At 39.6% G+C, this 13,919-nt stretch overlaps 1 protein-coding gene across 1 annotated transcript in view; it reads right to left on the minus strand.

Moving 5' to 3' along the window:
• Positions 1–13,919, minus strand: part of myom2a (myomesin 2a) — a 44,496-nt gene that overhangs the window by 15,610 nt on the left and 14,967 nt on the right. Inside the window, exons 9-17 of the mRNA XM_074627170.1 lie at positions 13,330–13,444; positions 6,562–6,721; positions 4,508–4,614; positions 4,373–4,417; positions 4,153–4,289; positions 2,916–3,060; positions 2,074–2,133; positions 1,044–1,111; positions 814–927 (exon numbers count right to left, since the gene is read on the minus strand). Coding sequence (XP_074483271.1) covers positions 814–927; positions 1,044–1,111; positions 2,074–2,133; positions 2,916–3,060; positions 4,153–4,289; positions 4,373–4,417; positions 4,508–4,614; positions 6,562–6,721; positions 13,330–13,444 — 951 coding nt within the window. The remainder of the gene's footprint in view (positions 1–813; positions 928–1,043; positions 1,112–2,073; positions 2,134–2,915; positions 3,061–4,152; positions 4,290–4,372; positions 4,418–4,507; positions 4,615–6,561; positions 6,722–13,329; positions 13,445–13,919) is intronic.

Consider the following 13,919-nt stretch of genomic DNA (forward strand, 5'->3'; position numbering starts at 1 on the left):
CGTCCGTGTATTGATACAATATATGCCACGCAAAATATACCGTCATTTCTTAATATAATAATACATTAATTAATGAATGTATTATTATATTACAAGAATGACGATTAATTAATTGATTAATTAATGTATTATTACATTATTAATTAATGTATTATTACATTATTAATTAATGTATTATTACATTATTAATTAATGTATTATTACATTATTAATTAATGTATTATTACATTATTAATTAATGTATTATTACATTATTAATTAATATATTATTACATTATTAATTAATGTATTATTACATTATTAATTAATGTATTATTACATTATTAATTAATGTATTATTACATTATTAATTAATGTATTATTACATTATTAATTAATGTATTATTACATTATTAATTAATATATTATTATATTATGAATTAATGTATTATTATATTATTAATTAATGTATTATTACATTATTAATTAATATATTATTATATTATGAATTAATGTATTATTATATTAAAGAAATGACGGTATATTTTGCGTGGCATATATTGTATCAATACACGGACGTGAAGTATTGATTTTATATTGTATAAACTTATAACCTCTTAACAATCTGCTAGCTGCTCTTCTGTCTCTCAGAGGTCGTAGCGGCTCAGTCTTAAAGGAAGAGGGAAGAATACCGGCATCATATGAAACTAGAAGTCCCAACCAGGTCCTGTTAGCTTGTATACAGTATATACAGTATATACAGTATGTATATGTGTGTATATGTGTGTATATATATGTGTGTATATACTGTGGTGTGGGTGCTGCAGTAGTCACCAGAGGGATGGGCAGAGCGCAGGCTCCAGACAGGACATTAGGAGGAGTCTCTGGAACAATCTCATCGTCCTCTTTGTACCAGTGGAAGGACGTCTCCTTCTTCACATTGGCCACCTGACATACACACACACACACACACACACACACACCAGGTTGAGTTTGACTGGGAGGAGAAGAGGTGATGGAAGAGGTGATGGAAGAGGTGACGGAGAGGCTGATGTCCCGGTTACCTTGCAGGCCAGCAGGACGGTGCAGTCCTCGGTGACGGTGAAGTACAGATACTCAGAGAAATGAGGACCTGGAACATTTAGATGATGACGTTAAGAGCAACGGTGAATAAAAACACTCTACCGAGGCTGTACAGTTCTCCTAAACACGTTCCTTTAAATCAGATCTATATCTACTCATTTTAAATATAATAACTATCTTTATGACAGAGTGCTTCACAAAGGAAATACAACAGACACGTCAGAGATCATCAGGATTCAATGAGAATAAAAACCAACATAGTGTAGAGAAAGGGTGAGAACAGGAGAAGAAAAGCATTTTTAAAGGAAATAAAAGAGACAGTTCAAATGAGATTAAAACGGAAGTAACATCAGGAACGGCTCTAAAATAAAAGATAGATTAAAGACGGGACTTCACCGACTCAGTCGACTCAGCACCTGATTATGAATCTGTGAGGGATTCAAATACATAAATGTGTCTTCATTTAAGTTCAATACTTCAGTAGAAACTAGTGACTTGTCTTTTTGTCTGTGGTTTAGTTTTACAGCAGAATTCACAGACATCTGTTCACAGTTCAGAGTTCTCCTGCTAACAGACCAACAAATCAGAACACAACATACTGTGATGTCTGCTGAGGAACGGACCCTCTAAAGCCCTATTACATACTGTATATATATATACACTGTATATATATACAGTATATACTGTGATGTCTGCTGAGGAACGGACCCTCTAAAGCCCTATTATATACAGTATATATACAGTATACTCACACAGTACTAGTAGTACCTGGGGACCTCTGGTCATCTGTAATAATTGTGAAGGTCGTGAACATCTGTCCGTAAGTTGTCAAATGAAAACTCCCCCCAGAGGTGATGATATCAGCCCCGTGTGAATCAGCATCTCTGTGGTTTTGGGCTGGTATTGTACGTTTTTTTGTTTAGTGTTGTTTAGTGTGTGTGCGTGATGTTTACAGCGTGACAGCAGCCCTGGCGGCGTGTTTCCAGGTGATCCTGTGTGTCAGGTACTCACCTTGCTTCCTGATGTGCTCTTTCCTCTGAAACTCAGCCTCCTTCAGAGCAACTTTGAACACTGAAACAGGGAAACACATTTAGAGTTCTGCTTCTGCAAAATGATTTAAACATACAACATAAAAATGGCAGATGAAGAACAAACAGCTGATGCAGTATTTTAATGATGTTACGTTGGTATCTCTGGTATCAGGACTAACGTTTCTAACTCTCCTCCTGCTGATTCAAACACAGGTTTGTTGTTCACAGTGTCTCTTTATCAGGTAGAAACAGGGTGCGTCCTCTCAGGTTTAGTAGCGCCACGCTGTTGAGAGCTTTTTTTCTCTCCACCGTGTCTCCCGTCCCAAACAAACTGAAACATGATGCAGCGTGCGTCTGCGTCATTGTGCAGCGTAACTGTGGGAAAGCATCAATGAGAGGAATCGATAGTCACGGAGGCATCGGACAACTACGGTTCTCTGTTCCATCACTAGTGTTTTCTCTGCCTGCCAACGTGGCGGATGTCCTGATGATTTCACCGCCACTGACTTCATTAACCCACATTTAGCGGGTGGCGGGTTCCAATTTCAGACCCAGTATAAGGATGTACCAATGGGAGAGCTTACAGGTTGGCAGTGTAGGACATCCCATAATAACATTGAGATTCATTTGGACACAAAAAACACAAATCTTCTCAAATAATTCCATTTAAATCAGACATGAACTTCTTTCTCTCAGACTGAACCAAGATGTTTATCTGATAAATGAATGAGCTAATCTCTAATGTGAGTGTGTGTGAGTGTGTGTGAGTGTGTGTGAGTGTGTGTGAGTTGTGTGTGTGTGTGTGTGTGATGACAGCCTCACCGTCTCCCACCAGGACCAGGGAGCTCTGGGTCTTGGCCTTGCCGTCGTGGATCTGGACGGTGTAAGTTCCCTCGTTGGCTCTGGTGAAAGTATCCACCGTCATCTGGATGACTCCCGTCGCCACGTCGTGGCTGATCTTGATGCCCTGAGAGACAGATTTACATCTACTGAGAAATCATGATCTAAATATAGATTCATGGATTCTATCTGAAGACCCGGATATTAAATAAGTTTCTACTTCTTCTCCTTCCTTTTCCAATATGGGTTAGGGTTAGGGTTAGGGTTAGGGTTAGGGTATGTAAATCAAGGTATCAGGTGTTTGACAATTTATTTGACTTTTCATTGTATATAAATACTACTTTTTTACTTTTCTTTTTTCATCCACACTGCCCACGTGAGACCCGTGTCTCACGTGGGCAGTGTGGCTGCTCTAACCTGATAACAGGGACGCCGAAATAAAAAACAACACGCCACGCAGCCGCCACGCGCTGCTTGGCGTGTTGTCGGTGAAGCGGGGAAAATATTCTAAATATAGCGTACACTTAAACTGATATTGATTTCTAAGGTGTCTAAAATCCGGATACATACCTCAAACAACCCCACTTCAAAAAATCCTACCTATCCCTTTAAGTACAGTACCTGATTAATAAATAATAATAATAACAATAATTACAATAATATTTATTTATATAGCACTTTTCAAAACAGATGTTACAAAGTGCTTCACTAGACAATAAAAGCAGATAAATAAAGTAAATATGGTAACACAATCATAATAATAAAACACAACATCACAGAACATATCAGTAATAATAAAAGTGGTAAAATGGTAGGACAAGTTGATAAAAACATATATGTATATATACATATATATACATATATGTATATATACATATATGTACATGTATATATACCCATACAGACATGTTCTGTACATGTTCTGCTCCACCACATATATGCACATAAAAAACGCATAACATATAACGTTGGGACCGGATATGAATGCTAAAGTTTTTCAAATGTTTTTTCAAAGTGGATCAAAATTAGACGACGGAGTCTCTACAGGAAGTGCGTTCCAGAGTACAGGAAGTGCGTTCCAGAGTACAGGAAGTGCGTTCCAGAGTACAGGAAGTGCGTTCCAGCGTTTGGGAGCCCTGACAGCAACATGTTGATTAAATGTGAGGTGAACATTTTGATCTTAAAGGTTAGTCGGTAGGAGTGTTAGAAGAAGCGTTACCTCCCCGGTTTTGACCTCCTTGTCGTTAACGATGAACCGGTAGGAGACGGACGGAGACAGTTTGACGGCCTGCAGCCAGAAGCGCACGTGACCCTTCTCCAAGATCTCGTAGTTCAGACCGTGTTTCAGAGGAACGACTGCACAGAAACAACCACAGACACACACAGTGACTCCCAGTGTTCATCTGAGTGATGGTCTGCTGCTGAAGAACTATACTCACTGGGATGTCTGATGGCGTAGCTGAGCTCCAGCATCGTGTTCAGGGCTGCAGGACGGAGTCAAGACAACATGAAACATGAGACACCAGAAGAACAGAGAGCCTGAGGAGAAGGAGTGAGTTAACTACAGGACCTACCGTCCTCCGTCAGAGTGTGGCTGGCAGACACTCCGTCTGTGTCCGTGACGACCATGGAGTATCTGCCCAGATCGTCTTTATCGGGGTTGGTGAAAGTCAGTCTGGAGCTGAGAAACAAACAGTCAACTATTAAACATCCATCAAAGTCAACACGTTTATACCCGTCAAGGTCAACACGTTCATACCCGTCAAGGTCAACACGTTCATACCCGTCAAGGTCAACACGTTCATACCCGTCAAGGTCAACACGTTCATACCCGTCAAGGTCAACACGTTTATACCCGTCAAGGTCAACACGTTTATACCCGTCAAGGTCAACACGTTCATACCCGTCAAGGTCAACACGTTCATACCCGTCAAGGTCAACACGTTCATACCCGTCAAGGTCAACACGTTCATACCCGTCAAGGTCAACACGTTCATACCCGTCAAGGTCAACACGTTTATACCCGTCAAGGTCAACACGTTCATACCCGTCAAGGTCAACACGTTTATACCCGTCAAGGTCAACATGTTTATACCCGTCAAGGTCAACACGTTTATACTCGTCAAGGTCAACACGTTTATACCCGTCAAGGTCAACACGTTCATACCCGTCAAGGTCAACACGTTCATACCCGTCAAGGTCAACACGTTTATACCCGTCAAGGTCAACACGTTTATACCCGTCAAGGTCAACACGTTCATACCCGTCAAGGTCAACACGTTTATACCCGTCAAGGTCAACACGTTCATACCCGTCAAGGTCAACACGTTTATACCCGTCAAGGTCAACACGTTCATACCCGTCAAGGTCAACACGTTTATACCCGTCAAGGTCAACACGTTTATACCCGTCAAGGTCAACACGTTTATACCCGTCAAGGTCAACACGTTTATACCCGTCAAGGTCAACACGTTTATACCCGTCAAGGTCAACACGTTCATACCCGTCAAGGTCAACACGTTTATACCCGTCAAGGTCAACACGTTTATACCCGTCAAGGTCAACACGTTTATACCCGTCAAGGTCAACACGTTTATACCCGTCAAGGTCAACACGTTTATACCCGTCAAGGTCAACACGTTTATACCCGTCAAGGTCAACACGTTTATAGCCGTCAACTCTACAGGATTAAACCGTTAGAGAAGCTGCTGCTGGTTTCACTTCCTCCCACACAAATCAGCATTTCAATACGACGTTCATAGTGTTTTCTACGACGGAGTATCAGGGCCAATCATACAGTAGGTTTATGAGAATAAAAGTTGTAGTATTATGAGAATAAAGTGATAATATTATAAAGTAGTAATGTTACGTGCTGTTTTAGAGGGTAAATAGTGTGAACATGAGGAACGTGGAGCATCTTGTGAAGTTCTACTTTAGTTTTATACTTCATCTTTTGGCTCATCAGCAGCACATTATCATCAGCATCAGGACCTGGAACAGATTGTTGTTAAAGAAACTGAGTTTATTCTGAAGAAAGAACCACACGGAGCTGATGGAGGAAACTCACTCTTTAGAGGAGGAGGACATGACTTTAATTATCCTGAAGTTATGACTTTATTCTCTAAATCTCTGATTCTTTTTCCCTCAGCGTGTTCCTGATACTCCGTCGTAGTCTTCGTTCTGCAGTCGAGTGTAAAGAATACTTTAATAAGTTGTTTTGTTTGAGACGAAGCCTTTTACAGTCATGTCAGTTTTTTTGGTGCTTTATTTTATGGATCTGTAATTTTCTCAAAATAGAGATGTAGAAGTCTACAAGTACCTAGAAATGTGCCTAAGTATAGTACTTGAGTAAATGTACTTAGTTACTTTCCCCTCCTGGCAGACATACAATGAGAATAACGTTTCTAATGATCCAGTAATAAACATTATTATTATTATTATTAGCTTTAGATGGAGTTATTTAAGAGCGCTATATAAATGCAAGTCCATTTACCGTTTACTGTCTCCTGAGTTTAACTCATGACTTTGAGCTGTTTGCTGTATTTATGGATTATTTTATTCTTTACTGTGACCAAAGACATGAACGCCTGACGCCTCCGTGACGCGTCGAGGAGAACGGCGAGCTTACGTTCTGCCCTTGGCGGTGGCGGTGACCCTGGGGCAGTCGGCGATGGCTTTGTAGTTCTTGGACCACACGAACTTGGACGTCTCGCAGATCTCGCAGGCCTCCAGAGACAGGAAGATGTCTCCGGTCTCCTCGTCCACGCTGGCCACGATCTCCTCAGTGCCTGTCAACACCAATAATATAATATAATAATATATATAATAATATAATATAACACGTTTCTCTGAGAAGTTACAGCGAAAAAGACCTTCTAAATAAATCTGAAATAAAACACTCAGGTCCACATTCAGCTTAATGTGAGGTCATCTGGGTATCTCTGTGCACCTCAGTTAGTTCAGCCAACGTACAACATGTGTATTATTCACTTAGAAATAGTCCTGCATGCAAACAAGTTGTGACAGAGTTCAAAACATTGATATGAATTGATGGGTAAAGATGAATAAATTCAGGCAGCGCGTGAGATCAATAATATATTCTGGAGAAATCAGAAATGAAAATGATTGTGCAGTATTTTTAACATCTAATATTACCGAGCATAATCAGCCGCCAGGAATTTATTTTATTGTGAAAGTCCTGTCACTGATTGCGTGGAATGTGCTCGCCATCCCGGCGTCGAGCGAAGCCGGTGGAAGAGATTAATCCTCGGCTGGAAGGTGATTCAAGAACGGAGAACGGAGAACGGAGAACCCGGCGTAAACCAGAGTAACAATAAAGCACTTTAAAGTGACTGTGTTTTACAGGACGGATGTTAACGAGCGGAGTCGGTTCTGGTACGTGTTTAATCCACGTTACCATGGAAACCTTCATGGTCGTTTCTGTGTAATAAACATAAATCAGGCTGTATTAATAATAATAATAATTATTATTATTATTATTATTAATATAATAATGTGCTGGATTACCTTTGTGTGTTTAATAGAAGATGCCTAACACGTCAGCAGGTATTGTGTTATTAATATAAAACATGCATCACGGTAAATAAATAAATGAGTAGAAGTAGACGTAGTAGAAGTAGAGGTAGTAGAAGTAGACATAGTAGAAGTAGACATAGTAGAAGTAGACGTAGTAGAAGTAGACGTAGTAGAAGTAGAGGTAGTAAAAGTAGACGTAGTAGAAGTAGACATAGTAGAAGTAGAGGTAGTAGAAGTAGAGGTAGTAGAAGTAGACGTAGTAGAAGTAGACATAGTAGAAGTAGAGGTAGTAGAAGTAGACAGAGTAGAAGTAGACATAGTAGAAGTAGACAGAGTAGAAGTAGACGTAGTAGAAGTAGAGGTAGTAGAAGTAGAGGTAGTAGAAGTAGAGGTAGTAGAAGTAGACAGAGTAGAAGTAGACATAGTAGAAGTAGACGGAGTAGAAGTAGACGTAGTAGAAGTAGACATAGTAGAAGTAGACATAGTAGAAGTAGACATAGTAGAAGTAGAGGTAGTAAAAGTAGACGTAGTAGAAGTAGACATAGTAGAAGTAGAGGTAGTAGAAGTAGAGGGAGTAGAAGTAGAGGTAGTAGAAGTAGACATAGTAGAAGTAGACGGAGTAGAAGTAGACATAGTAGAAGTAGAGGTAGTAAAAGTAGACGTAGTAGAAGTAGACATAGTAGAAGTAGAGGTAGTAGAAGTAGACGGAGTAGAAGTAGACATAGTAGAAGTAGACGGAGTAGAAGTAGACGTAGTAGAAGTAGAGGTAGTAGAAGTAGAGGTAGTAGAAGTAGACATAGTAGAAGTAGACATAGTAGAAGTAGACATAGTAGAAGTAGACATAGTAGAAGTAGACATAGTAGAAGTAGACATAGTAGAAGTAGACATAGTAGAAGTAGACGTAGTAGAAGTAGAGGTAGTAGAAGTAGAGGTAGTAGAAGTAGACATAGTAGAAGTAGACGGAGTAGAAGTAGACGTAGTAGAAGTAGACATAGTAGAAGTAGACATAGTAGAAGTAGACATAGTAGAAGTAGACATAGTAGAAGTAGACATAGTAGAAGTAGACATAGTAGAAGTAGAGGTAGTAGAAGTAGACGTAGTAGAAGTAGACATAGTAGAAGTAGACGGAGTAGAAGTAGACGTAGTAGAAGTAGACATAGTAGAAGTAGAGGTAGTAGAAGTAGACGTAGTAGAAGTAGACATAGTAGAAGTAGACATAGTAGAAGTAGAGGTAGTAGAAGTAGACATAGTAGAAGTAGACATAGTAGAAGTAGAGGTAGTAGAAGTAGACGTAGTAGAAGTAGACATAGTAGAAGTAGAGGGAGTAGAAGTAGACATAGTAGAAGTAGACGGAGTAGAAGTAGACATAGTAGAAGTAGAGGTAGTAAAAGTAGACGTAGTAGAAGTAGACATAGTAGAAGTAGAGGTAGTAGAAGTAGACATAGTAGAAGTAGACGTAGTAGAAGTAGACATAGTAGAAGTAGACATAGTAGAAGTAGACATAGTAGAAGTAGACATAGTAGAAGTAGACATAGTAGAAGTAGACGTAGTAGAAGTAGACATAGTAGAAGTAGACATAGTAGAAGTAGACATAGTAGAAGTAGACATAGTAGAAGTAGACGGAGTAGAAGTAGACGTAGTAGAAGTAGACATAGTAGAAGTAGAGGTAGTAGAAGTAGACGTAGTAGAAGTAGAGGTAGTAGAAGTAGACATAGTAGAAGTAGACATAGTAGAAGTAGAGGTAGTAGAAGTAGACGTAGTAGAAGTAGACATAGTAGAAGTAGACGGAGTAGAAGTAGACGTAGTAGAAGTAGACATAGTAGAAGTAGACATAGTAGAAGTAGAGGTAGTAGAAGTAGACGTAGTAGAAGTAGACGGAGTAGAAGTAGACATAGTAGAAGTAGACGGAGTAGAAGTAGACATAGTAGAAGTAGACGGAGTAGAAGTAGAGGTAGTAGAAGTAGACGGAGTAGAAGTAGACATAGTAGAAGTAGAGGTAGTAGAAGTAGACGTAGTAGAAGTAGACGTAGTAGAAGTAGACGTAGTAGAAGTAGACGGAGTAGAAGTAGACATAGTAGAAGTAGACGGAGTAGAAGTAGACATAGTAGAAGTAGACGGAGTAGAAGTAGACATAGTAGAAGTAGACGGAGTAGAAGTAGACATAGTAGAAGTAGACGGAGTAGAAGTAGACATAGTAGAAGTAGACGGAGTAGAAGTAGAGGTAGTAGAAGTAGACGTAGTAGAAGTAGACATAGTAGAAGTAGACGGAGTAGAAGTAGACGTAGTAGAAGTAGACATAGTAGAAGTAGAGGTAGTAGAAGTAGAGGTAGTAGAAGTAGACATAGTAGAAGTAGACGGAGTAGAAGTAGACGTAGTAGAAGTAGACATAGTAGAAGTAGACATAGTAGAAGTAGACATAGTAGAAGTAGACATAGTAGAAGTAGACATAGTAGAAGTAGACATAGTAGAAGTAGACGGAGTAGAAGTAGACGTAGTAGAAGTAGACATAGTAGAAGTAGAGGTAGTAGAAGTAGACGTAGTAGAAGTAGAGGTAGTAGAAGTAGACATAGTAGAAGTAGACATAGTAGAAGTAGAGGTAGTAGAAGTAGACGTAGTAGAAGTAGACATAGTAGAAGTAGACGGAGTAGAAGTAGACGTAGTAGAAGTAGACATAGTAGAAGTAGACATAGTAGAAGTAGAGGTAGTAGAAGTAGACGTAGTAGAAGTAGACATAGTAGAAGTAGACATAGTAGAAGTAGACGGAGTAGAAGTAGACGTAGTAGAAGTAGAGGTAGTAGAAGTAGAGGTAGTAGAAGTAGACGGAGTAGAAGTAGACATAGTAGAAGTAGACGGAGTAGAAGTAGACGTAGTAGAAGTAGACATAGTAGAAGTAGACATAGTAGAAGTAGACATAGTAGAAGTAGAGGTAGTAGAAGTAGAGGTAGTAGAAGTAGAAGTAGTAGAAGTAGACATAGTAGAAGTAGACGGAGTAGAAGTAGACATAGTAGAAGTAGAGGTAGTAAAAGTAGACGTAGTAGAAGTAGACATAGTAGAAGTAGAGGTAGTAGAAGTAGACGGAGTAGAAGTAGACATAGTAGAAGTAGACGGAGTAGAAGTAGACGTAGTAGAAGTAGAGGTAGTAGAAGTAGAGGTAGTAGAAGTAGACATAGTAGAAGTAGACATAGTAGAAGTAGACATAGTAGAAGTAGACATAGTAGAAGTAGACATAGTAGAAGTAGACATAGTAGAAGTAGAGGTAGTAGAAGTAGAGGTAGTAGAAGTAGACGTAGTAGAAGTAGACATAGTAGAAGTAGAGGTAGTAGAAGTAGACGGAGTAGAAGTAGACATAGTAGAAGTAGACGGAGTAGAAGTAGACGTAGTAGAAGTAGAGGTAGTAGAAGTAGAGGTAGTAGAAGTAGACATAGTAGAAGTAGACGTAGTAGAAGTAGACGTAGTAGAAGTAGACATAGTAGAAGTAGACATAGTAGAAGTAGACATAGTAGAAGTAGACATAGTAGAAGTAGACGGAGTAGAAGTAGACGTAGTAGAAGTAGACATAGTAGAAGTAGAGGTAGTAGAAGTAGACGTAGTAGAAGTAGACATAGTAGAAGTAGAGGTAGTAGAAGTAGACGGAGTAGAAGTAGACATAGTAGAAGTAGACGGAGTAGAAGTAGACGTAGTAGAAGTAGAGGTAGTAGAAGTAGAGGTAGTAGAAGTAGACATAGTAGAAGTAGACATAGTAGAAGTAGACATAGTAGAAGTAGACATAGTAGAAGTAGACATAGTAGAAGTAGACATAGTAGAAGTAGACGGAGTAGAAGTAGACGTAGTAGAAGTAGACATAGTAGAAGTAGAGGTAGTAGAAGTAGACGTAGTAGAAGTAGAGGTAGTAGAAGTAGACATAGTAGAAGTAGACATAGTAGAAGTAGAGGTAGTAGAAGTAGACGTAGTAGAAGTAGAGGTAGTAGAAGTAGACATAGTAGAAGTAGACATAGTAGAAGTAGACATAGTAGAAGTAGACGGAGTAGAAGTAGACGTAGTAGAAGTAGACATAGTAGAAGTAGAGGTAGTAGAAGTAGACGTAGTAGAAGTAGACATAGTAGAAGTAGACATAGTAGAAGTAGAGGTAGTAGAAGTAGACATAGTAGAAGTAGACATAGTAGAAGTAGAGGTAGTAGAAGTAGACGTAGTAGAAGTAGACATAGTAGAAGTAGAGGTAGTAGAAGTAGAGGTAGTAGAAGTAGACATAGTAGAAGTAGACATAGTAGAAGTAGAGGTAGTAGAAGTAGACGTAGTAGAAGTAGAGGTAGTAGAAGTAGACATAGTAGAAGTAGACATAGTAGAAGTAGACATAGTAGAAGTAGACGGAGTAGAAGTAGACGTAGTAGAAGTAGACATAGTAGAAGTAGAGGTAGTAGAAGTAGACGTAGTAGAAGTAGAGGTAGTAGAAGTAGACATAGTAGAAGTAGACATAGTAGAAGTAGACGGAGTAGAAGTAGACGTAGTAGAAGTAGAGGTAGTAGAAGTAGACGTAGTAGAAGTAGACATAGTAGAAGTAGACGGAGTAGAAGTAGACGTAGTAGAAGTAGACATAGTAGAAGTAGAGGTAGTAGAAGTAGACGTAGTAGAAGTAGAGGTAGTAGAAGTAGACATAGTAGAAGTAGACATAGTAGAAGTAGACGGAGTAGAAGTAGACGTAGTAGAAGTAGACGTAGTAGAAGTAGACGTAGTAGAAGTAGACATAGTAGAAGTAGAGGTAGTAGAAGTAGACGTAGTAGAAGTAGAGGTAGTAGAAGTAGAGGTAGTAGAAGTAGACATAGTAGAAGTAGACATAGTAGAAGTAGACGGAGTAGAAGTAGACGTAGTAGAAGTAGAGGTAGTAGAAGTAGACATAGTAGAAGTAGACGTAGTAGAAGTAGACGTAGTAGAAGTAGACATAGTAGAAGTAGACGTAGTAGAAGTAGAGGTAGTAGAAGTAGACGTAGTAGAAGTAGACGTAGTAGAAGTAGACGTAGTAGAAGTAGACGTAATAGAAGTAGACGTAGTAGAAGTAGACATAGTAGAAGTAGACGGAGTAGAAGTAGACGTAGTAGAAGTAGACGTAGTAGAAGTAGTAGAAGTAGACGTAGTAGAAGTAGACGTAGTAGAAGTAGACGTAGTAGAAGTAGAGGTAGTAGACGTAGTAGAAGTAGACGTAGTAGAAGTAGAGGTAGTAGAAGTAGACGTAGTAGAAGTAGACGTAGTAGAAGTAGACGTAGTAGAAGTAGAGGTAGTAGAAGTAGACGTAGTAGAAGTAGACGTAGTAGAAGTAGACGTAGTAGAAGTAGACGTAGTAGAAGTAGAGGTAGTAGAAGTAGACGTAGTAGAAGTAGACGTAGTAGAAGTAGACGGAGTAGAAGTAGACATAGTAGAAGTAAATAGTAGAAGTAGACGTAGTAGAAGTAGACGTAGTAGAAGTAGAGGTAGTAGAAGTAGACGTAGTAGAAGTAGACGTAGTAGAAGTAGACGTCGTAGAAGTAGACGTCGTAGAAGTAGACGGAGTAGAAGTAGACGTAGTAGAAGTAGACGTCGTAGAAGTAGACGGAGTAGAAGTAGACGTAGTAGAAGTAGACGTAGTAGAAGTAGACATAGTAGAAGTAGACGTAGTAGAAGTAGACGTCGTAGAAGTAGACGTCGTAGAAGTAGACGTAGTAGAAGTAGACGTCGTAGAAGTAGACGGAGTAGAAGTAGACGTAGTAGAAGTAGACGTAGTAGAAGTAGACATAGTAGAAGTAGACGTAGTAGAAGTAGACGTCGTAGAAGTAGACGTAGTAGAAGTAGACGTAGTAGAAGTAGACATAGTAGAAGTAGTTGTTGTTACCTGGAAGAGCTCTGGCACAGACCGGCTCAGACAGCTGGGAAGGTTTCCCGACTCCTACAGCGTTGACAGAACGAACTCTGAACACGTAGGTTTCACCTTCCTGCAGACCGCTCACCTGCAGGTAACCATGGAAACACCTTTACATCAACAGTCAGGATGACTGTTATAGATGAAAACGTTATAAATCAAACTTTCAATAATAAAGAATCAATAAAGTCTTTGACATTTGACTGCTGTAAAAACGTCTGTGAACGGGATCTCAGGGCCAAACAGCTTAAACACTCAACTTTAGAACCTTGGCAACGCGTCGATACGGTGGTTTTTATACGCTACAAGACTCATCATGATCAACGGCAGAGTACCAACAACGAGCGTCTCAGAACCACGGAGTCAGACAGACTGGGGTTCATACGTCACTGACCTAGAGAACCACATCATCAGCGTAGCGCTGCGGCGGAGCGAGGGGTATCAGAGGAGAAGCCAGGTGGAGCTACAGATCGGTATTTCACAAGATATGTTTGACTATTTTCAAAACGAGACGAGTTCTGTTGCAAAGTTGCAGAAGGAGAAATGGTGAGCCTTCATGTTTT

This window comes from Sebastes fasciatus, chromosome 3, assembly GCF_043250625.1.
Source record: "Sebastes fasciatus isolate fSebFas1 chromosome 3, fSebFas1.pri, whole genome shotgun sequence".
NCBI lineage: Eukaryota > Metazoa > Chordata > Actinopteri > Perciformes > Sebastidae > Sebastes > Sebastes fasciatus.